Source organism: Pan paniscus, chromosome 3, assembly GCF_029289425.2.
Source record: "Pan paniscus chromosome 3, NHGRI_mPanPan1-v2.0_pri, whole genome shotgun sequence".
Classification (NCBI taxonomy): domain Eukaryota; kingdom Metazoa; phylum Chordata; class Mammalia; order Primates; family Hominidae; genus Pan; species Pan paniscus.
Genome location: NC_073252.2, coordinates 84,961,746 through 84,986,302, shown reverse-complemented (window position 1 = coordinate 84,986,302; position 24,557 = coordinate 84,961,746). Strand labels below are relative to the sequence as shown.

Sequence of the window (24,557 nt, the reverse complement as noted above, 5' to 3'; positions counted from 1 at the left end):
TACTCAAAAAGGATGTACCACTCTCAGTCTTTCCCATCTTTCAGCATCTCCCAGTGACAAAACCAATGATTAAGAATTGTTCTTGAGTCTTCTGTTTCATGCATCCAACCTACCTATCTTTTCTCATTGTTTACAAAAAAAAAAAATCATCCAGAGCCCACTGGATTCTCTCCAGCTCTCCCATGCACTACTTACTTCATATCCCCACAATGGGTTGCTTTGCTTCTGCTCCTGCCCATGTCCCACTAAACTCCATTCTCCATTTGACAAGCGACCTTTTAAAATCATATTAAACCACTAACATATTTAAAATAGTTTGATGGCTTCCCATTACCCTAAATACATGGTCAAATTTCTTAGCATGGCTCACCAGATCACTTCCTGACCTGGTGCTGTCTGCTCCAGCTACAGTGAACTTCATTCAGTTCCTCAAAAGGGCCCTACAGTTTACTTCTGTTTTGTTTTTTCTTTTCGCCCAAGTCTTCACAAGTATGGTTCCTTTATCTGGAACACACATCTCTCTTTTATCCACTCCTCCACCCAATTTTTTCAACTCTAAACATACATCAGTGTTCTGCCTAACTGCCTCTTCCAAGAAGTCTTCTCTGATTAGTCCTCAAATCTATGCTGAGGTACTGCTCCTACATGTTCCTGTAAAACCCTGTATTTCCCTGATAGCACTGACAGACGAAGGGATGGACTGATGAAGCAGGGATGGGAGGAAGGAATAGTATATGCCAAGGCACAGTACTTGAATGACAAAAGCCTGTATATGGAATTGAGAGATCTTCTATAAAGCAAGGCACCAAGGTTGGTAGAAGGACAGTAGTGATGGGAGATGAGACTTGAAAAACAAGCTGAGGCCCAGGGGATAAAGGGCTTGAATGCCACACTAAGGGAATCAAACTCTAAAGTGTAGGCGATATGGTGCCCTGGAAGTTTTTAACTAGAGAAGCAAAAGGAATGTATGGGAAACTTCCCCATATAAGGAAGTCTCTCCTAATTATTATGGAACAGAAGAGGAGGAATGATTAAATTAGAATGGGGGATAATGGCTTACCTCTGGAGAAGTAGAGGAAGATGCCCATGCGCTACAATCAACAAATCCTAAAGGCTCAACCAGCAGACTGAGCCAAGTAACTCTTAAGGAGTCAAAAATGCCCATTAGCCTAGTAATACTATGATTTTTTTTTTCCTGTGAGCCATCTTGGAGCAAATATCTTCAAAATATACACAATATTTCTGCTTTTGGGGGAGCTACAGTGCTTTCCTGGCTTGAAAATGCAGATGTTGGAATCACCCACTGGGGGATGGTAAAGTCACTATGAAAGATTATACAGAGAAAATCCATAGTATAAAAAGAAAGCAAGTCAGAGAGAGATTTGAGGAATGCCAACTTTTATCAAGCAAAATAAAAGGAAGTTTGGTGAGAAACTGAGAGGGCCTCAGAATCGCAAGGCACACGAGCCAGGTTGTGTCTCAGAAATCAGAGAAGAGGAAGGATTGACTGCACCGCACACAAAATTCAATATATATCACTCTGCACACAGTAAGTGCTGAGCATTTACTGAAGTGCAAAATATACTGTAGTACCTCCATTTAGGGTGTGGGTATGTGTGTGGGTAAGATGCATATTTCTCAGATTATCAAGTCACTATCTCACTGTAGAAACTACCACCTTGCACATATCCCAGAACTTAAAAAAAAAAAAAAAAAAAAAGAAACTAACTACCACCCTGGGGAAGAGGGGAGAATACAGCACACCAAAAACCACATTCATTCCCTGAATCAATGGATGTCAGCTCTGAGTTCTCTTAAAAAGAAACTACTTTATTTCATACATATCATTACCCTCCAATTTTCTGAATTGGGAAGTTTAATGCATCTTGTCTTCATTAAGGAGAAACCTTGCTCAAGTGTGAAAAGGCATTAGTATGAGAAGGTCATGTGAGTGGGTGTGAGGGACAGGGGTGCAATGAATTCAGCAATGACAAGCACTGATGGGGGAGAAAGGCCTTGGGAGAAGGGAAGGCGTATGCAAATACCCATGGGCTGCAATCAGCAAATCCAAAGCCTCAACCAGCAGACTGACTGAGCCAAGTAACTCTTAAGGAGTCAAAAATGCCCATTAGCCTAATAATGATACTATCAATTTTTTTTTTCTGTGAGCCATCTTGGAGCAAATATCTTCAAAATACAGACAATACTCCTGGGTTTTTTGGCTACAATGCTTTCCTAGATATAGACTTGGAATGCAAAATGAAGAGGGAGAATTCCCTCTACAGGCTATACCCTTCACTTCCCTTTTGCTAATAGGTGGATAAGAGAAAAGGCTTAGCAAGTGTGTGTAGAAACTGAACATTAATCCAAACCAAACACCCTGGTTAAAACAGACAAAAACACTGCTGTGAGAAAACATTGACAAATTAGCCGAAAAGTGAAATACAGGTAACCTGTAGGCACCATTGGCTCTAAGGCTTGCCTGTACTTGCAAGGAATTTGTTTTTAAAAGGTCAATGAAGACAAATAGGTAGCAGTAAATCACTGTTTACATAATTCTGAAGACTTTATATAGATGCCTTAAAATGTAGTTTTCAACAGTTGAGTCAACAATGCGTAATTGTCTTAACAGTTACAGACTTTCACAGCAACACTAAGTTAACCCATTAGTAACAGAGTAAGAACTTTGGGTTGTTTTTCTAAGAAAGGTCAAATAAATACCCATTATAACCACCCTCCACATCAGCACTCCTCCATCTCTCTATGACAGCAACAATAACTCCAATAGCGGCAAACTCAAATCACTTATTAATTGCTGGTTATTTGCAAAACACAGAGATAGTGCTGAAGGATTAAATAGGTCTTTGGTATGAAAGATGTTTACGACTCAGACGGATATATGAGATGGAGGAAAATAATTACTAAATGTTTTATTAGTCTGTGTCTAATCAGGAGAGAGAAACCATACAATAATGCAAACAGAAATTTAATATTTAAAAATAGTAAGCTATGATAGAGGAATAACGAGAAGGATGTATATAACAGCCGGGCGCAGTGGCTCAGGCCTGTAATCCCAGCACTTTGGGAGGCTGAGGCAGGTGGATCACCTGAGCTCGGGAGTTCGAGACCAGCCTGACCAACATGGAGAAACCCTGTCTCTACTAAAAATACAAAATTAGCCGGGCATAGTGGCGCATGCCTGTAATCCCAGCTACTCAGGAGCTGAGGCAGGAGAATTGCTTGAACCCAGGAGGTGGAGGTTGTGGTGAGCAGAGGTTGCACCATTGCACTCCAGCCAGGGCAACAAGAGTGAAACTCCATCTCAAAAAAAAAAAAAAAAAAAAGATGTATAGAACAACCCAGGCAGCTGGGTGCGGTGGCTCACACCTATAATCCCAGCACTTTGGGAGGCCAAGGCAGGCGGATCATGAGGTCAGGAGATTGAGCCCATCTTGGCCAACACCCCATCTCTACTAAAAATAAAAAAAATTAGCTGGATGTGATGGTGCGCACCTGCAATCCCAGCTACTCGGGAGACTGAGGCAGGTGAATGGCTTGAATCCGGGAGGCAGAGATTGCAGTGAGCCAAGATCACACCATTGCACCCTAGCCTGGAGACGGGGCGAGACTCCATCTCAAAAAAAAAAAAACCTAAAGAACAACCCAGGCATGGTGGTTCATGCCTGTAATCCCAGCACTTTGGGAGGCCGAGGCAGGAGGACTGCTTGAGGCCAGGAGTTCAGAACCAGCTTGGGCAACATGGTGAGATCCCAGGTCTACAAAAAAATTGTACTTAAAAAAAACAAACAAACAAACAAAAAAAACCAGTCTAGTCATGGTGACTCACACCTGTAATCATAGTATTTGGGAGGCCAAGGTGGGAAGATCACTTGAGCCCAGGAGATTGAGGCTGTAGTGAACCGTGATTGTGCAACGCTGCACTCCAGCCTGGACAACAGAGTGAGACACTGTCTCAAAAAAAAAAAAAAAAAAGAAATGAAAAGGTGGTATTTCAGCTGAACCTTAAAGGATGACTAAGATATCAATAGACTGAGGAGCTGGGGAAGGGAGAGAAAACTCATTCCAGGTTGAGAAAACAGTTTCATTATTAACCCTGAGATCATTGGCAAACCACTTAACCCCTTTAAACTTCAAATGGAACTATCTGCCTGACCTACCCTATAAGATCTTTATAAGGTTAAAATACAATACTGGACTAGGAATAAGCTTTTTAAAAAGTTTAAAGCATTAGATGAAAAAGAGTAGATGCACATAGTAACCTACACATAGTAACCTGAACGCAAGCGCTAATGTGAACTCCCTGTGGACTAATCTACCTCCATCCCAGTTCCTTCCTTCCCCCATGGTACCAGTTTTTCTTCCCATCCCCTCTCCCTAGTTCCTAGTTGACACTTTTGACATCAAAGGCTCTCCACAAAGTCTTTGATGAATGAATGAATATTGGATTAAGAACAGAGAACTTCCATTCAAAATCAAACTAACCTGAAGGAAATATATGATTTCTATTTACTTAACCTAAAAGGATAAAAAGTATTATTAAATGAATACCTAGTTTCTTTACACATAGTTATCTATGCTTTTTTTTTTTTTTTGAGATGGAGTCTCACTCTGTCACCCAGGCTGGAGTACAGTAGTGTGATCTTAGCTCACTGTAACCTCTGCCTCCCAGGTTCGAGCAGTTCTCGTGCCTCAGCCTCTCAAGTAGCTGGGATTACAGGTGCATGCCAGCACGCCTGGCTAATTTTTGTATTTCCTGAAGAGATGATGTTTCACCATGTTGCCCAGGCTGGTCTCGAACTCCTGGCCTCAAGTGATCCACCCACCTCAGCCTCTCAAAGTGCTGAGTTTTACAGGCATAAGCCACCGTGCTTGGCCTATACTTATCTTCATGTGTATCCTAAACTATATCTTAAAGTAATATTTTAGTAGGAAATATGAAATGAGAATTTTATTGAGAAATTAATTCATAGTGTCACCTACCATTTCAATTTACCCAAACTCTTAATAATATAAGTTCCAGAGTAACAAAAATCAGACTCATCATCACTTGAACCCACAGTTGGCAGGAACATGTAATTACACAGTTCACATACAGTGCCAGGCGCTGGTCCCAGACAATGCTTCAGAGTTGGGTCTCGGAGCATGGGAAGGCTGCTTTCCCTATATTGCCCAATGGAACCCAAACTTTTAAACCTCAGGTGTTTTATGAACATCATGAAGTTCAAATTCTCCACGCCCTAAATGCTGAAATTATCAAAGGCAAGTCAACAGAAAGGGAAGAAAATTAATATTTATTAAATGTCTATTGAGTACCAAGCACTCCATGGGCTTTAAATAAATGTATATATTTAGTCCTCATTATTATCCTTATTTTACAAATGAGAGAACTAGAGTTTGGAGAGGTTAAGAAAATTGCCCAGCATTACCTGTCTCATGGGGATACAATTCAAACCCAGATCTAACTGATTTCAAAGCAAACTCTCTCTTAATTAGGCTGCCTCTCCAGGTGAAAATTTAGTGGCAGGGTCCCAGTGAGCCTGTAAGAAGTGTTCTACTCACCAGAGTCACTACTCCAGGTTGAGGACATGAGACAGAAAAAAAAAAAAAAAAGAAACAGTAACTTTTCCAAATATCCTCCTATCTCAGCTCGTGCATACCCTTTGCTCTCAACTCCCTGGCTTTGTCCTTTACCAGCTATTGAGGAACACATTTTTAAAAACATGTATTTTAGACAAATAAAATATAGTCTCCACTCTCATTTATTGAATACTCTGTCCTACTGGAAAATTAAACCTCCATTCTTAAAGGACAATTTCATATCTCGTTTACCAAGTGCTCTGCGGGGGACAGTAAGCCTCTGCCGGATGTAGAAAGATAATCTAAAACGAGAACTGCTACAACTTCTAACCGTTGAGAGGTTGATTTATTAACAGGACAGCCACCTGACATCTGTGCAATGCTGTAACAGACCACAAAGTGCTCTGAGAGAGCACACATCATCTCACCGCGGCGATGAAAAGGGCTCTGAGAGGCAAACTGGGGAGATTCTAATTTAGGATGGGAACCACCTCCATTCCTTAATTTTTTTTTTTTTGGTAACTAATCTTTTCATCTTTTTCCTGCCATATGACTCAGTAGTGACCCCTATCCCATCACCCAGCCCCCACTTCCCACACCCCCACTATGCCCCAGTGCAAAGAAATCAGCTTTGTTCCTTCACTGGAAAAGATGCACGCTTCTCTGACTACTGTAGCCATGCTGAAACTATCTCCCAGGAACAACTTTTTATCTCATTCATGTCAAAAAAAGAAGAGTCAGCTAGAGGGGATCTGTGGCCCAAAACTCAGAGTTTTAAACCAGAGCTCAGAAAGTATATCCCTGCCACCAGCTTCTACAAAGACAAAAAGGGAACAGGGACTTGAGGGTTTGGTGATGGAAGGAAGCTAGCCACTGATGAGTATCTTTCTTTTCCCTTTTTCATCTGTAAAACATAACCTCATAGGGAGTTACGAGATTGAAAGCATGCCTATCAAATACTTAGCACAGGTCTCGTCTGGTCACTGCGCTTATTAAATATTTTCGTGGGTATCTGTACTCATGAAGGCAGGGTTAACTGGTGGTGTCTCCCACATTCTCACCATTCTGCTATCAAAGGGGAATGGAAGGCCTTCAATACTCTCATCTGTAGTTGGAAACATTTCATCTGGAGGATAACTTGTCTCTGTCAACCATCCAGGGATGCTGTGCTCCTTGCCAGCTGTGACCTCTGCTCCTTTCTCAAGTCTTACAACTTGCTTGGAAGATAGGCTCAGAAGGTGATTACTAAACATGTGGAAAGTCAGTAAACACATTAGAATTCTTGGGTGCCCAGTGCCTTACCAGTTCCACTCAGGTTACAAAGGGCAGTCTCTGACCTCCAGTTGTTTAAAATCTGGTTAGGGCTTGGACTGACTGCAACAGAGGAGCCAAGTGGAAAAACAGCAAGAGATAAGCTTGGTGGGGAGCTGATTACACAACGAGAGTTTACTGAAGGTAGGCCTTAACTGCAAGCTGAATTTAGGCAGCAATTTGCAATCTTAATCCCATAAAATGTTGTAGTATTTTTAGTAGCATTGCTTTCAACACCATAAAGTATGCACATACTTTAGTTTTGGTTAAAGGTTTTGATCATATTCAAAGCCTTGTAACTACACAAATATAAAGAAATACTATCTTTAAACTCTAAAACCACTGCCTTTGGACTTCTTTTACAAAGAGCTAAGAATTTACTTAAAAACGGACCTTTTTCTACACTGCACAGGAATAAAGGAGTTTTCCTCCTGATGTTGGGTGGGAAAAGGAGTAAAGGAGCCCTCAGTCTCCTGAGAGGAGCAGCACTCAGAAATTCTGCCCTGTTCCACTTTACTGTAACAACGCAGTGGAACCCACTGCACTTCAATTCTCAACACACGCAGGATACCTGCTGGGCCGTCCTAGGCACAGCATTTTTCCAGTAGTGTTTGAGATTCAGGGTAAATCCTGGGTAACAGTGGCAGCTCCCTTGTAACCTTAAAAAAGATCTTTTCCAGTGTGAACAGACAAAATTCAAACGAAGAGCAGCCCCATGCTCACCACTAGGAAACCCTGTTTTCCTTTAATTAAAAAAAAACGTAGAGGTCATCCCTCAGCTTTGTTTACAAGTAATGAGTCCAGCAGCCCCCATTTATCACCCCTGGAGATTCTTTTACACTTTGATGTGAAAAGAGTCAGGGCCCATTGTGATTTCAACTACTCCAACAGCAGTTCTTTCATTTGCAAACGAGGCCCTGGCCCCCAAGTTAGAACCAACTGTCAGAAAAAAATTCATTGCCTTTCCTTCCAATTATTTATCAGAGACAGAGAAGAGAAGCTGGCTTTAAGACATCGCTCAAGAAAAGGTTCCCAGCACACCCCTAATGCATTCCTTACCTTCCCTGGTTCTTTCAGCCCAGAATGCCCCTTTCCCAAATTCCACAGCTCATGAAAGCCAACCTCTGCTTTCAAACCATCCCATCTGGAATGACTTTCTCCTTTCAGCTTTACAGAAAACCCAAGTGGCCTAACATTACTTATCGTTTAGGTGTCCCTCCCTTAGGGCAACTCTGCAATTTTCTGCAGAGCAAGGAAAGTACCAGCACTCCGACTTCCCTAACAGACACTCAACCATCCCAACAATGAGTTCAAAAGGCACCCATTTTTTCCCCCATCTCTACCAGTCTCTCACATTGGAAAAAAAAAAAAAATGAGTATTAAGGAACTTTAAAAGGGAGTGAGGCTTTAAAGATTTATTCAACTATTTAAGAAGTGTGAAGTAGTAGACAAAAAGAGGAAGGGACCCAACACAATAAAGAGGTTTCTTTTTTTAATGTAAACTTTTAAAATTAAAAATAACACACATTTTTTAAAGTGTAGAGCTCACATATAAATTTTCACAAAATGATATACTCTTGTAACCAACACCCAGATCAAAACAGAATACCGGCACTCCTGGGCAATTTAACTATTTTAAGCAAAAAGAGTTATCTTGACTCTAACCAAGCTTTTAGTGCTAACTTCCATTCTTCAGGAAATACATGGGATAGGCTGACAGTTTCTCAATCTCAGCACTATTGACATTAGAAACCAGGAAATGATTTGTGGTGGGGGCTGTTCTGTGCATTGTAGATGTTTAATAGCATCCCTGGCCTCTACTCACTAGATTGTGATGACTAAAAATCTCTCTAGACATTGTCAAATGTCCCCTGGAAGAGAGGGAGACAAAATTGTCCTCCGTTGAGAACTACTGCTATATTGAAACAAGTTAAACGCATTAATAGGAAACAAACAAATCCAAGAAGTAGGACATACATGCAACTGTTTCCTTAACTAGTAAATGCTCCCACCCCACAAGTAAATAGAGTAAATGCTGCTCTAGATTAAGACTCAAGAAACAAAACCTAATGCAATATGTGAACTTTGGTTTCCTTGAATCAAGATGAAAACAGTTTTATTATTTATTATTTATTTTATTTTATTTTTTTGAGAGAGTCTTACTCTGTCTCCCAGGCTGGAGTGCAGTGGCACAATCTCGGCTCACTGCAACCTCTGCCTCCTGGGTTGAAGTGGTTCGCCTGCCTCAGCCTCCCGAGTAGCTGGGACTACACGCACGTACCACCACACCCGGCTAATTTTTTATTTTCAGTAGAGACGGGGTTTCACCATGTAGGTCAGGCTGGTCTCGAACTCCTGACCCTCAGGTGATTTACCCACCGTGGCCTCCCAAAATGCTGGAATTACAGGCATGAGCCACCGCACCCGGCTAAAAACAATTTTAAAAGACATTTTAAAACAATCTAGAAAGTTTGGGGCCGGGCACGGTGACTCACGCCTGTAATCCCAGCACTTTGGGAGGCTGAGTTGGGCAGATCACTTGAGGTCAGGAGTTTGAGACCAGCCTGGCTAACATGGTGAAACCCCGTTTCTACTAAAAATACAAAAAATTAGCCAGGCATGGTGATGTGCACCTGTAATCTCAGCTACTCGGGAGGCTGAGGCAGAAGAATCGCTTGAACCTGAGAGGTGGAAGTTGCAGTGAGCCCAGATGGCACCACTGCACTCCAGCTTGGGCAACAAGAGTGAAACTCCGTTTCAAAAAAAAAAAAAAAAAGGAAAAAAAAAAAAGAAAAAGAAAAGAGTTTGGAGATAGACTAGGTATTAGACGAATCCAAGATGTTAATTTTATTAGGTGTGAGATGGGTATGTATTTAAGTAGGGAAATGTCCATATATTTTTAGAGATGCACATAAAGTATGAAGAAGTGAAATGGAATTTGCTTTAAAATAGTTCAGCAAAGAAAAAGAGGAAAAAGGATAGTTGTTTGTTTGTTTTTTTAAGTATGGCAAAATCAGGCTAGGCGCAGTGGCTCAGGGCTGGGCATGGTGGCTCACGCCTGTAATCCCAGCACTTTGGGAGGCTGAGGTGGGAGGATCACCTGAGGTCAGGAGTTTGAGACCAGCCTGGCCAACATGGTGAAACCCTGTCTCTATTAAAAATAAAAAATTAGCCAGGTGTGGTGGCATGCACCTGTAGTCCCAGATACTTGGGAGGCTGGGGCAGGAGAATTGCTTGAACCCAAGAGGCAGAGGTTGCAGTGAGCGGAGATCACAACACTGCACTCCAGCCTGGGCAACAGAGTGAGATTCCATCTCAAGAAAAAAGAAAAAAAAATTTCCAACCAAAAATGAACTAGTTGCCCCAGCATTCCCCACAGTCTGATTCACATACTCAGCTATGAAGGTCTCTCCAGGCTTTTGCTTTCTCCAGTAAAATTAGGCTACTGATATGAATACCTTATAGAGCATAGAAAACATGACTCAGATTTTGAAATAATGGTTCCCCAGCTTCTGCAAAACAGGAGAAACTGGAACTGAAATTCTCTTCTTCCTAAAGTAGGCTGACTACTATGGCTTCAGAAGAAAAGTACTGTTATAATGGAAGGCCTCCAGAAAGAAAAATGGTTCTTTCCCACATCAAGACAGTATAAAATTAGTATCCCTACAAAGACAATGTTATCCCCAGCAATTCAACTCAGTGTTCATCTTATCTACCACCTGGACCAAGTTTAGCACCTAAAATGATATAATGCCAAATGCCTGGACTAGTGTCCACTATACTGAAGGCACAAAATAATTATTAATATTAATTCATTCTCCTCCAACTCTCAGCCTTAGCAGGGAGTTCAGGGCTAAAGACAGAGAAAAAGTACATGCAAATAAACAAAACTGACCCCGGGCACAATGGCTTGTGAGCTTAAAATAAAGATGACTCCAAACAGAAACCTACCTTAGAGGCAAGCAATTCCTCTCCTAAACATCTGCCCAAAAGAAATAAAAACATATGTGGAACATTGCTCATAAAAACAAAAAAGTGGATACTACCTAAATGTCCATTAACTGATGAATAGTACAAAGATGGCACATCTATGCAATGGAATATTATTTAGCAATAAAAAGGACTGAAAAACTGATACATGCTGTAATATGGATGAATCTTGAAAACTTTATCCTAAGAAGCCAGTCACAAAAATTAACATATTGTATGATTGCACTTATATAAAATGTCCAGAATAGGCAAAATTATTGAGGATTAATAGTTACCTGGGGCTGGGAATGAAAATGGGATTAACTGTAAACAGGTAGTTCCATCTAGATGAAAATGTTCTAAAGCTGGATTGTAGTAATGGTTGCACAACTCAGTAAAGTTACTAAAAATTAAACTGTATACTTAAAATAGCATGTAAATTACACCTCAATAAAGTTACTTCTGTTGTTTTCTAAGATGACTATGCCACTTGTAGAAGAGTAAATACTATGTAGCAGTGTCTTCTTATATGCAAAATTTAGCTTTCCTTTTGGGAAATAACTAATTCCAAAAAAATATTTCCTCAGTTCTCAGGTAAGTCTGAATCTAAACTCTTCTAAACCCATCAAACTGAGTAACTCATCTCAAACTACATATGACAATGACACATACTTATCAGTTAGCAATCATTTTCTAAAATGAGGGAAAACAAGGTGTTTTGTATAAGAAATATTATTGCACTTGTAAATCAGGCCAGAAACTAGTTCACCTTATTTCCTCATTTCACAATTCCAGGTGTGCACTATTTACAATGCCCAGGCCAATCACTATTTCAGGAAAACATGGCCTACAGCCATTAAACTCTCTAGTAAGCATCTAGAAGTTTGGTCCTTGATTTACTTGCATAAAGAAGATCTGTCCATATAATAGGTGTTAATCTGTTGAACACCTTGTAGCTTCCTCAATAATTGAGAATTCTTCTCAATTAGGAGAGTTAAACATCAATTCAAACTCGAAAAGGAGAGCTTCCAGGGGCTACAGTATTCCATCCTATATGATGCAAGGTTAACAAAATCCAATCCCCTCAAATCTTCCGAAAAACTGAAAAGCATCTCAGCAAATCTCCTAAAACACTTCAGTACCCACTCTGAATGGCAGAAGACAATAAAATCATGTCCCACCCATTTGGTGGTATAGCCTGAAATGACATTTACTTCATTCTTATGGTTTACTTTAACATGTTTTCCCCCTGTCCTCAAGTAAAAAATTTCCCAGAATATATCCCAACTTTACTCTCTGGCTTCGGTTACCTGGGCCCAATTTCAGAAGAATGTAATTTAGCACACACTTTGTAAAAATTAATTTTAGTTTCAAGATTCCAAGGAGAAAATGAGACATTTCAAGCAGTTGATACAAAAGAGTAAGAAGGGGAACATGTTAGTGAAATGGCAAAAAGGCACATTCTCTCTTTCAATAAGGAAAAAGAAATTAGAAAGTCCAAGCAAAGCAAAAGCACTATTCAAAGATGAAGCAATTTAAAATTTGACATTTGAACAATTTATTCAGTTAATGATAGTTCATTGGTCCTAATCAATATGAACATTCTGTTCAAGTGGTATTTGAGTTGATGCTGGAGGAGAAATAAAATCCTAGACACGATTTTCCTTCTCAATCAAAACAATGTAAATAATGCTTATTGGTTTTTCCACTTTCATTGTCATTTTAAAGACAAAGCTTGCAAGGGCACAAATAATCATAAAATAAAATAGGCTATTAATCTGGAAATCTGGATAACTTAAAACCAAAAGCAGAAAGTATAGCTGGAGGGTAGATGACAGTCACGAGGTGGAACAAAAAGTAAGGATAATTACATTATCATCTTAGACCATGAGAAGTTGATGGGAAAAGAATGTAAAAGGTAAAGTGATTACATAAGTAATATACTAATATAAAATATATGATAAAGATATTTAAATATATTGAACAGAAGAAATAAAAATACAGCATGGGCTTGAACTGCACAAGTCCATTGACGTGGATTTTCTTCTGCTTCAGAGACACAAAGACTTTCCTATTTCACTCAGCATAAAGAGGATGAGAATGAAGACCTTTATGATGATCCACTTCCACTTAATGAACAGTAAATACATTTTATCTTAAGATTTTTTTGAGACAGGGTCTTGCTCTGTCACCCAGGCTGGAGTGCAGTGGTGCAATCTTGGCTCACCACAGCCTTGACCTCCCAGGCTCAAGCAATCCTCCCACCTCAGGCCTTTACCCCACCTGGACCCCTGTCAGTAGCTGGGACTACAGGTGGCTAATTTTTGTATTTTTTGTAGAGACAGGGTTTAATCACGTTGCCCAGGCTGGTCTCGAATGAATTCCTGGACTCAAGCAGTCTGCCCACCTCAGCCTCTCAAAGTGCTGGGATTACAGGCATGAGCCACCATGCCTAGAAATGATTTTAATAACATTTTCTTTTCTCTAGCTTACTTTATTGTAAGAATACACTACTTAATACATATCAAAATATGTGTTAATCAGCTGTTTATGTTATTCATAAGGCTTCCAGTCAACTGTAGGCTAATTAGTAGTTAAGCTTTTAGGGAGCCAAAAGTCATGTAGATTTTTTACCCCTAAACCTCACAGTGTTTGAAGGTTAACTAATACAAACATCAAAATGAATGGAAACTTTATAAAGGAGTATATGCTATATGATTATATTTAAATCAAATTGAAAAGCAGACAAAACAAATGCAGGGTGTTACAAGTCAGAACAGTGATGACTTTTAAGGGAGGTAGTAGCTGAAAGGGGAAAGGAGAGGAGTTCTAGACAGCTGGTCTTGATCTGTTACACAAGTGTGTTCACTTTATGAAAATGCACTGAACTAGGCCGGGCACGGTGGCTCACGCCTGTAATCCCAGCACTTTGAGAGGCCGAGGCAGGTAGATCACCTAAGGTCAGGAGTTTGAGCCCAGCCTGGCCAACATGGTGAAACCCCGTCTCTACTAAAAACGTACAAAAATTAGCTGGGCGTGGTGGTGCGCCAGCTACTCGGGAGGCTGAAGCAGGAGAATCGCTTGAACCCAGGAGATGGAGGTTCCAGCGAGCCGAGATCGCGCCATTGCATTCCAGCCTGGGCGACAAGAGCAAAACTCCATCTCAAAAAAAAAAAGAAAAAAGAAAAGAAAATGCACTAAACTGTACTAATAATGTCTGCCTTTTTCAGTCTGTTAGACTCCAATAACAATTTTTAGAAAGAACTATTAAAAAGGGGGACGGAAGGAAGGTGAAGAAATATAAGTGAGCTCAAATTCAACAGTGTCAAGTGCCGACAAATCTGGAAGTCACAGAATAAGCTTATTATTTGTAAGAACTAAAACATTGTCTTTGCACATTACATTAATATTCTGTCCACGCTTATGACTTTTGATAGCCCTGAGCAAAGTAAGGGTTCACGTTCAGACTTCAATTTAGTTTGAATGATTAGAGCTGTGTACTCAATACACATCTGTTTCCTTTGCAAATATATCCTAGTCCTGGACCAGTTCCACATGAATTTAATGTTTTTTTCTGGGCAAATAAAAGATTAAATACCTATCATGATTAAACATTTAAACAAGTGAGCTACTGGTGTGTATTAAAAATAGAGCTTTTTAAAGGATATCCCCAAACTTACCACTTGTACTAGGTACTAAAATTAAAAGGAGCATATTGAGGTGAGGAGCTAGAAATTATGATAAAAGTAACAAATAATAAAAACAGCTCTGTAATTGCTAGAATGTTACTATAAGGGGCAGTTACCCATCCAAACTTAATAACTAGCAAAACAAAAAAAATATGTCACAGAATATAAAGTATCTTTTTTCTTTTTGCTGGGCGCCATGGCTCACGCCTGTAATCCTAGCACTTTGGGAGGCTGAAGGCGGGGGTGGGTGGTGGGGGTGGGGGGGAACACAAGGTCAGGAGTTTGAGACCAGCCTGGACAATATGGTGAAACCACATCTCTACTGAAAATAAATAAATAAATAAAAAATACAAAATACAAAAAGTAGCCGGGCGTGGTGGTGGGTGCCTGTAGTGCCAGCTACTCAGGAGGCTGAGGCAGGAGAAACGCTTGAACCCGGGAGGCAGAGGGGCCAAGATCACGCCACTGCACTCCAGCCTGAGCGACAGAGTGAGACTCCATCTCAAAAAAAAAAAAAAAAAAGTTGTTTTTTTGTTTTTTTTACTTTAAGTCCTGGGATACATGTGCAGAACATGCAGGTTTGTTAAACACACGTGCAGAACATGCAGGTTTGTTACATACATGTGCAGAACATGCACGTTGTATACACATGCCGTGGTGGCTTGCTGTACCTATCAACCCATTATTTAGGTTTTAAGCTAAAACATCTTTTTAATCATGCCAATGATAATACTTTTACCTACTATAATTGATTCATCTACCAGAAATAACACAGGAACCAACATCAATAACTAAACCTTTTTGAAAAATCACCTCCACGAAAATCTTACAATTAAAATTTAAAATTACTTCAGCTCCTTAAATTTTCACCAGTCTGATATCTACATTCTTATAGGAAGACGTTTTAATAGCCTACAGTAGTCAACTCTAACTGATGAATTCCAAGGGATTCCAATCAAAATGCCAATCATAAATTTTCTAGAAAATGATGAATGACTTCAGAATACACTGAGAAGCATGAGAATGAATAGCTATGAAAATTCTAAAAACAAGAATTACAAAGAATCTGCCTCAATATTATGACATATAAAGATACAGTGAAACAATATGCCACAGTTGCCAAAAGACACATCAATGGAGCAAAAGACAGCCCAACAACAGACCCAAGACTGTGATAAAATTTAGACATAGCATTTGTATCTGTGGAGAAAAGACAGGTGATTTAATAAAAAATGATGAAACAATTGTCTAGCTTTTTGCTTTAAAAAAAAAAAAAAGGTTCCCAGCCAGATGTGGTGGCCCACGCCTGTAATCCCAGCACTTTGGGAGGCCAAGGCGGGCAGATCATGAGGTCAAGAGATCGAGACCATCCTGGCCAACATGGTGAAACCCGTCTCTACTAAAAATACAAAAATTAGCTGGGCATGGTGTACCTGTAGTCCCAGCTACTCAGGAGGCTGAGGCAGGAGAATTGCTTGAACCTGGAGGTGGAGGTTGTAGTGAGCCAAGATCATGCCACTGCACTTCAGCCTGGTGACAGAGCGAGACTCCGTCTCAAAAAAAAAAAAAGAAAAAGAAAAAGAAAAAAAAGTTCCCTAACATCCCCCATCTTTACCTTTTCCTATTAATATGAAATGTACAATATATATTCAAGTTAACTACATGTCGATCAAAATACTAAAAAGTCAAAGATGTAAAATGGGTTGCAAGTTAAGAGGGTCAAGCAGCTAACTAAATGTGTGAATCTGGCTGTGCAGAGAACTGTAACGAATTGAAAAGCGTCAGTGCTTTCTCAATTTTTTTTGTGTGTGACATCAAGTCTCTGGGGCAAACGGACAAAGCAGATGATGTCTGCAGGAGGAAATTAGATAGGAGCTCTGGCTGACCTTTAGGCTGGGGGGCGGGGAATCAACATCGTGGCACACCTGAAAAGCATTTGATGGCACACCAATTGGGAAGTTCTGAATTAGAAAGCCTGTGTTCTGCTTAAAAGAGCCGAAGCTATTCAATTCTTTCTGAGCATTGCTATATGGCAATGCAAGCCCAGGGTTGCTAAATCTTACATTTTTCATGAGAAGATAGAAGATTGTTATGTAAAAAACACTGGCAGATAATTTCTTTCAGAATTCTGTGACAGGCTAACCAAAACCCATATGTTGACCAGATCTGTCCCACAGTCCACCAGCTTACAAGTTCTGATTTAAATGCAAAAATGAAATCGTACAAGTGCCAGCAAAGAACACATGACATTATTTTCACAATCTTGGAGGAGGAAAGACCTTTCTAAGCACAATCAAGCCAGAACCCATAAAGGACAAGACATTTAACTACATAAAAATGTAAAACGTATGTGTAAACCCAACATTATGAATAAACCTGAAGACAAATGACAACAGCTTTCCCCCAGGCTCTAGCAGAATGTGAACTGCAGCAGCCGGGGTCAACTAACTGTCTTCCCTTTGGTGAGGGGAGAGAGTAAACCAAGTTTAGCAGCCCCACAATGATGACCAGGAATTGAATAATTTCCTAAATGAACCAGAAAGGGGGAGAAGTAGGAGAACATTTGGGATGGTCCACAATTGCAGGCACCATCATCTATTCTGTTACATTATAAATAAGTCTGAGTCTACATTTCTTATAATGTTTTTATTTTTTAGACTAGTAAAATGCAGTAGCAAGAAGGGGGGAAAAGAATTCTATTATAAATAGAAATTATGGCTGGGCACAGCGGCTCACGCCTGTAATCCCAGCACTTTGGGAGGCCAAGGCAGGTGGATCACCTGAGGTTAGGAATTCGGGGCCAGCCTGCCAACATGGTGAAACCCCGTCTCTACCAAAAATTAGCCAGGTGTGGGGGCATGCGCCTGTAGTCCCAGCTAATTGGGAGGCTGAGGCAGGGGAATCCCTTGAACCCGGGAGGCGGAGGTTGCAGTAAGCCAAGATCATGGCACTGCACTCCAGCCTGGGCAACAAGAGCGAAACTTTGTCTTAAAAAAAAAAAAAAAATTAATAAATAGAAATTATGATAAAAGTAACAATAAAAACAACTCTGCAATTGCTAGAATGTTACTAAAAGGGGTAGTAGTAACATTTAAAAACATTTAATACATTTTTGGAGTGGCGCAGAGGCTCACACCTGTAATTCCACCACTTTGGGAGGCCGAGGCAGGGGGATCACCTGAGGTCAGGGGTTAGAGACCAGCCTGGTCAACATGGTGAATCCCAGATACTTGGGAGGCTGAGGCAGAATCGCTTGAACCTGGGAGGTGGAGGCTGCAGTGAACTGAGGTCACACCACTGCACTCCAGCCTGGGCAACAGACTGAGACTCCATCTCAAAAAAAAAAAAAAAAAAATTATATTTTTGAATAGCTAATACTTTAAATAAAAACTAATCAGTGATAACAATTCTTTCTGAATGTCAAATGAGTTATTACTTAAAACTGCTTCAAAATGTTAATATGATCCCCTCAATCAACACTGATCAATTACTATATGCAAGAAAGCACTAAATTGTGTGTGCAGAGTTGGAGGGAGAGATGTGAAAGAGGCAAAATACAAATATGAAGGAATTCCCTCCTTCACAGCTTTCAGGATGAGATGGATTTGTTTATTTATTTCAAGCACAGGCCGAACATGTGTATGCTTTCCCCAAATCAGTGCAATCTTGTTATCTTGAACACAGCATTAGAATGCTGATTTAATCATTTAAATTAACATCCACATTTAAAAAAAAAATGAGTTAACAGACTCAGCGATTGCTAGATTTAAAAGAAAATATGTAGCCAGTCCAACAAGTTTGACTTCATGTAGAGAAAACTGAAAATTTCAAACATTTTCTTGCACCCGTGAGTTCTTACGTTGCAAAATTGAAAAAGACCAAACTTATTCATTGAAAAGTAGATTATAAAATTAAATATCAGCATGTCTTTGAATCATAGATTCTATGCTTACCTGTTGCCACTGCTGTTGACTCTTTCTGTAAATGCCATTGTTTCCAGTCAATGCAAAGTGGCTAGTCTGTTCATCTGAAAGAGAAACAAAGAGTAGCCTGTGAACATTAGCCTGTGAGTAAATTCAGGGATACGCATGACCTGTAAGAAGCTTTATTGGAGACAGAATTCCAAGTTCTCATTTGAATTAGAAAATGGTTCTCCAATTCCCAAGTTGTATGAACAAACTATCTAGTATATATCAAAGGCCAATTGCACTTTTAACTGTGAGGCTGCTTCTCAAAGCCATTTCAGCAAGAAAACAATGTGCACAAGTTTACCATAAGGAGGAGGGGGAGGAGAAAAGGAAATACCATTCCCCTGGTGCCTACTTTGTGCCAAGCATTGTGTTAAATATAAATAAGCCCTTTTAAAAATGGCATTTCATTAATACATTACAATAAAGTTGCAAGGCAGATACTAATATCCCATTTTATAGTTAAGAAAATGGAGACTCAAACACACACACAAAAAAAACAACCAAGAAATGTAGACTTAGTTTTAAGTAATTTGCCTAAGGTCACAGGTTGTGTCAGCATCCTCACTAGAATTAAAAGGAAGAAAAGGTAAGAGTGTCAACCATGCAAGAGAAAGGAAATCAACAGGTCATTCTCACATAAGAATGCAACACTTAACAAGAAAAGTGGGTCCCAGTGACAATCAATCTTAAGATTTTACTTCCACTCATTAAAGGTACTTAATCAAAACAAACAAAAAAAAACAAACAAAAACCCAAATAAAACAACTATTGAGCATTCTTTCAAAACAAGACTGAATTTGGGGGAAAAATTATTATCCAATCTGGGCAGATAGTCTTGGTACTATCTTGGGTAACTCTGGAAACAACCTCTCTTTATGGTTAACACTGTCTACAGCTGTTTCCTTTTCCCTCTCTAGTGAGTATTTATAAATTGACTACACTTATCCTAACTTGCATTAAATAGTTTGTTTTACTTTTCAAACATCCTTAAGGCAAAGAAAGGTATGTTACTAAATTATCTTAGTACAGACTTGACAAACCATTTGATACAAATGGAAACACACATTAAATTTGTAATCATTTTAACTTGCCTCTGTTTAAGAGGCTGTTACAACTTTGGCTGAGGTTGAAACACTGAATATAGTCCTTCACAGCTCTATTCTTACTCCCGATAAGGTCTTTTATCTCCCTCTCCATGAAATTTAAATTGCTGACTTGCTAACTACATGTTTCCATACTAGCAGACATAATTTGCCACTCTTTCTCCTCTCTCAAAAGATTGCAGCATGGATGTTAAAATATTCTAGTTAAACTCACACTAGCAGAGATCTACTTTTCAGGGTCAAACATGTGTCACTCTTCTGACCAGCAATAGTGGCCCCCTAGGCAAGTTTTCTCAATTCTCCAACTCAATCCCCACTAGTCTCCCTTCCCTTCCCTCACCACTTACTATCGCTCACTTTCTCCTTTTTCTCTTTCTCTGCATCGGTAGCTCTACCCCTGCCTTTGCTGCTCACACTTTCTCTCTCTTGACTTGCAGGGCTGGCACACAGTAAGTGATCAATAAAACACTATTGTATTCCTGTTGGCATTATTCTTCATAACACTTCTGTAGAGGCATCTGAAGAGTCCCTGATGGCAGTTCCCCACATGACCCTCCCAGTGAAGATGCTCAACCTGCTTGCAACCCAATAGCACCCACTCCTAGGGCTCTTTGGTGGAGAGTGATAACAGGAGAAATGGAGACAGGTTGGGCTGTTGGGTGGCTATCAATCTGAGAGGGGTCCTGAGTTCACTTGTTTGTTCACTGACTGACAGAACCAACAAATGTATCCTGAGCATCTGCTGTAAGCCAGGTACTAAGAATAAAGAGAGTGGGCCGGGTGTGCACCTGTAATCCCAGCACTTTGGGAGGCCAGGGTTGGCTGAATGCTTGAGCTCAGGAGTTCAAGACCAGCCTGGGCAACATGACAAGACCCGTCTCTGCTAAATATAAAAATAAACAGCCAGGTGTGGAGGTGCATGCCTGTGGTCCCAGCTACTCTACTTAAGAGGCTGAGGTGGGAGGACTGCTTGAGTAGGGATGCAGGTGGGGGTGGGTGGGGGGTGGGGGTGATGTAGGTTGCAGTGAGCTGAAATTGCACCACTGCCCTCCAGCCTGGGTAACACAGCAAGGCCCTGCCTCAAAAAACAAAAAATAAATATAGTGAAGAAAAGACTCTTGCTACCATTGAGCTTACATACTACAGAAGGTAAGCAAAGACACATTCAGTAAAATATATAGATGTTAGAAAAGCAAAATGGGAGTGCAGAGAGGAATCAATGTAGGGTACTGCGGTTCTACGTAGGGTGGTCAGAGAACACAACATTTGAGCAAAGACTTAAAGTGAGGAGCAAGCCATAGAGATCTGTAGTGAAAAAGGCTCCTCGGGACTGATAAGTAGAAGACTGAAGGAGTGAGCAACCCCCCAGGTCTCACCGCTCAGGAGCACTACAGATTCTTGGGTAGGTAAATGGGGTTCAAAGTGAGATAGACCACAGCTCCTGAGGAATCGAGCCCCTGGACACACCCAGGGACCTATCTGTGCAACGAAAACCCTTAACTTTGCTAGGAGGCTTGATCTTTCCCCACAGAAGGAGAGAGAGGCAGGAAGACTGCATCATTAGATTACTAACTGATATCTCAGTTGTGTCTCACAAAAAAGACCAAAGTCAGCCTAAGCAAGGCTGTTGAGGGTGATGTGTGATTTCCACAGCTGTATGAAGAGCCCAGATATACGCTACAATACGTTATGAATGTTAGGTTATGTTAGGTTCGAATGCTGGCCTATTATAGTCAGGAAATTATTATTCTAAACCACCACTAAGAAAGGAATTTAGTGTATGCTTCAATTTAGGAATTCTCCTTTAAGGAATCATTCCTTAAAATACAGTCACATGTGTACAAGAAGGCATATGCAATAAAATATTGTTTGTAAGAGTAAGAAAACTGATAACCTAATACATATCATTAAAAAATGGCTAATTATGATACATCATAATGAGATGCCTTAAAACATCAAAAAGAAACACATGGGTTAATCTAAGCAAGATCTAAATAAAATGTACAATGTGAGCCAATTTTTTGTTTAATGCTTTAAGTTTATGCATACACACAAAGTTTGGAATAGCATATACCAAACTGTTAATAGTAGCTTTCTGGAAAGGGAAGAGATTTGGTGAAGAGGCCAGAGCAGGAGATTTAAAAGGGCATTTTCACCTTTTATTCTGTTATGCTATCAATCTTTCAATATAATCCTCCATGGGCCAAGCATGGTGGCTCATGCCTGTAATCCCAACACTTTGGGAGGCCGAGGTAGAAGGACTGCTTAAGTTCAAGATCAGCCCTGGCAACACAGTGACACCTTGTCTCTACAAAAATAGAAAAATTAGCTGGGCATGGTGGCACATGCCTGTAGTCCTAGCTACTGAGGAGGCTGAGGCAGGAGGATTGGTTGAGCCCAGGAAGGAGGAAGCTGCAGTGAACTGTGATCTTGCCACTGCACTGCAGCCTGGGTAACAGAGACCCTGTCTTAAAAAAAAAAAAAAAAAAAAAAAAAAATTGGGAAAGGCTGGGCAAGGTGGCACATGTCTGTGGTCCCAGCTACTCAAAAGGCTAAGGTAAGAGGGTAGCTTGAACCCAGGAGGTGGAGGCTACAGTGAGCTGTGATCACACCACTGCACTTCAGCCTGTGTGAAAAAACAAGGCCCTGCCTCAAAAAAAAAAAAAAAAAAAAAGGAAAAGAAAATAAGGAAGATACTAACTTGGCTCTATTTAAAAACAGAGTAGTGCTGTACAGCAGAAAGCAGCTAGGCTCAAGTGAGCTGCATGATCACCTTGGACAAGTTAAGCTCTATCAGCCTCCATGCCCCTATGTGTAAAACAGAGACCTTCCTACCTTCCAGAGTAACTGAGAAGCATATATTATATCACCTAGCTAAAATACCTAGCACACTGACACATGGTAGCAGCTATATCCACACTAAATTTTATGTGAATGATGCAAACTTTATTTCATTTTGGAATGTTCCATGGCAGGAATGTACATTACTATCTAAGTGACCCTTCTATAGTCCTCCCTCTCTTGCTTACCAAATTTATTCAGAAATTAAAATGTCATGTGTATCAAACTGCTTTTCTTCCTCAAATAAACAATTCATAATTCAAGAGTGTGTATACACATACATGTGTGAGTATATACACATATATGTAAGTTTTATGGACACTCACACCACATACATACATAAATAGAAAAAAAGGGAGAAGATGAATATAAAAAGTGACTCAAGATGTTTTCAAATATTCTGTTCACTTAGGTCATTAAGTGCTTCCAAACCTAGTACACTCTGGGGAACCTACTCTCAAGAGTCTTTACCACATGCTGGTAAAAGACCTGCTTTGCAACTAGCTATAAGACCTCGAGGCTGGGCGCCGCGGCTCACATCTGTAATCCCAGCACTTTGGGAGGCCGAGGCGGGCAAATCACGAGGTCAGGAAATCAAGACCATCCTGGTTAACATGGTGAAACCCCATCTCTACTAAAAATACAAAAAAAATTAGCCGAGCGTGATGGCGCGTGCCTGAGGCAGGAGAATGGCGTGAACCTGGGAGATGGAGCTTGCAGTGAGCTGAGATCGCGCCACTGCACTCCAGCCTGGGCGACAGAACAAGACTCTGTCCAAAAAAAAAAAAACCTCGAGAAAATTATTCTTCTTAAGGCCTCAGCTTTCTCATCAGTAATACAGGGGCTTCATGGGATTGTCATCGGGGACATAATGTTTGTAAAAGTTTTAGCACAATGACTGGCTCATGGTAAACATTCAATAAATGATAGTGGTTGTTCTAGTTATTTTTTTGGCTGACCAAACCATGTGCTGGGGCAATTCCACACACTAGGGAAGACTTTTTTTTTTTTTTTACAGGGTCTTGCTCTGTCACCCAGGCTGGAGTGCAGTGGCACAGTCATGGCTCACTGCAACCTCCACCTTCTGGGCTCAAGTAAACCTCCCACCTCAGCCTTCAGAGTAACTGGGACTACAGATGTGTGCCACCATGCCTGGCTTATTTCATTTTATTATTTTTTTTTATTTTGGGTAGAGTTTCATTCTTGTTGCCCAGGCTGGAGTGCAATGGCAGGATCTTGGCTCACCACAACCTCCGCTTCAGGGTTCAAGCGATTCTCCTGCCTCAGCCTCCCGAGTAGCTGGGATTACAGGCATGCACCACCACGCCTGGCTAATTTTTTTGTATTTTTAGTAGAGACGGGGTTTCTCCATGTTGGTCAGGCTGGTCTCAAACTCCCGACCTCAGGTGATCTGCCCACCTCAGCCTCCCAAAGTGCTGGGATTACAGGCATGAGCCACTGCACCCGGCTAATTTTTGTATTTTTTGTAGAGACAGGAGTTTGCCATGTTGCCCAGGCTGGTCCCGAAAATGCTGGTATCACAGGTGTGAGCGACTGAGCCCAGCCTGGGAACTTTTCAACTGGACAAACAGAGCAAGCAGCTCCCCAGTCCCCGGACCACAATCTAGTTTCCAAAGGAGAATATGAGAAAAATTACTCTGTTCAGAGGCCTGTAGGCTAGTTAGTCCCTCGTCAACTATACTTCTCCTTTACCCAGGAATAACAGTCTCTTGGTAACAGGCAATGTGTTAGGGATAAGTCATGGGACATACATTCTGTTTTAGTCTGATTCTCTAGAACTCTACCCCTAGTAGAGAGATCTACCCCTGGGAGAGATCATAATCTCCCAGGACCCTAAACTGACCTGATCATCTACAGTTCCTCTAGGCTCTCCAATACACATGGACCTCACAAGCTCAGAAATCCATAAAGGAATACAATTTCCCCAACTATCTCTTCTACACTTTGAAGTTTTGTTCAATGGGGTTCTGGTGCTACGCTACACTCAAGTACACATCCCACATATCGTTGGCTCCCTCTGATCATTAGGTGCTCAGCTCCAATGACATTCTCAG

At 40.6% G+C, this 24,557-nt stretch overlaps 1 protein-coding gene across 9 annotated transcripts in view; it reads right to left on the bottom strand.

The window, feature by feature from the left end:
* Positions 1 to 24,557, bottom strand: part of AFF1 (ALF transcription elongation factor 1) — a 257,647-nt gene that overhangs the window by 182,174 nt on the left and 50,916 nt on the right. For all 9 annotated transcript variants that reach the window (XM_034958884.3, XM_055111597.2, XM_003811253.5 and 6 more), the window contains exon 2: positions 18,521 to 18,594. In XM_034958884.3, coding sequence (XP_034814775.1) covers positions 18,521 to 18,558 — 38 coding nt within the window. In that variant the 5' untranslated portion in view covers positions 18,559 to 18,594. The remainder of the gene's footprint in view (positions 1 to 18,520; positions 18,595 to 24,557) is intronic.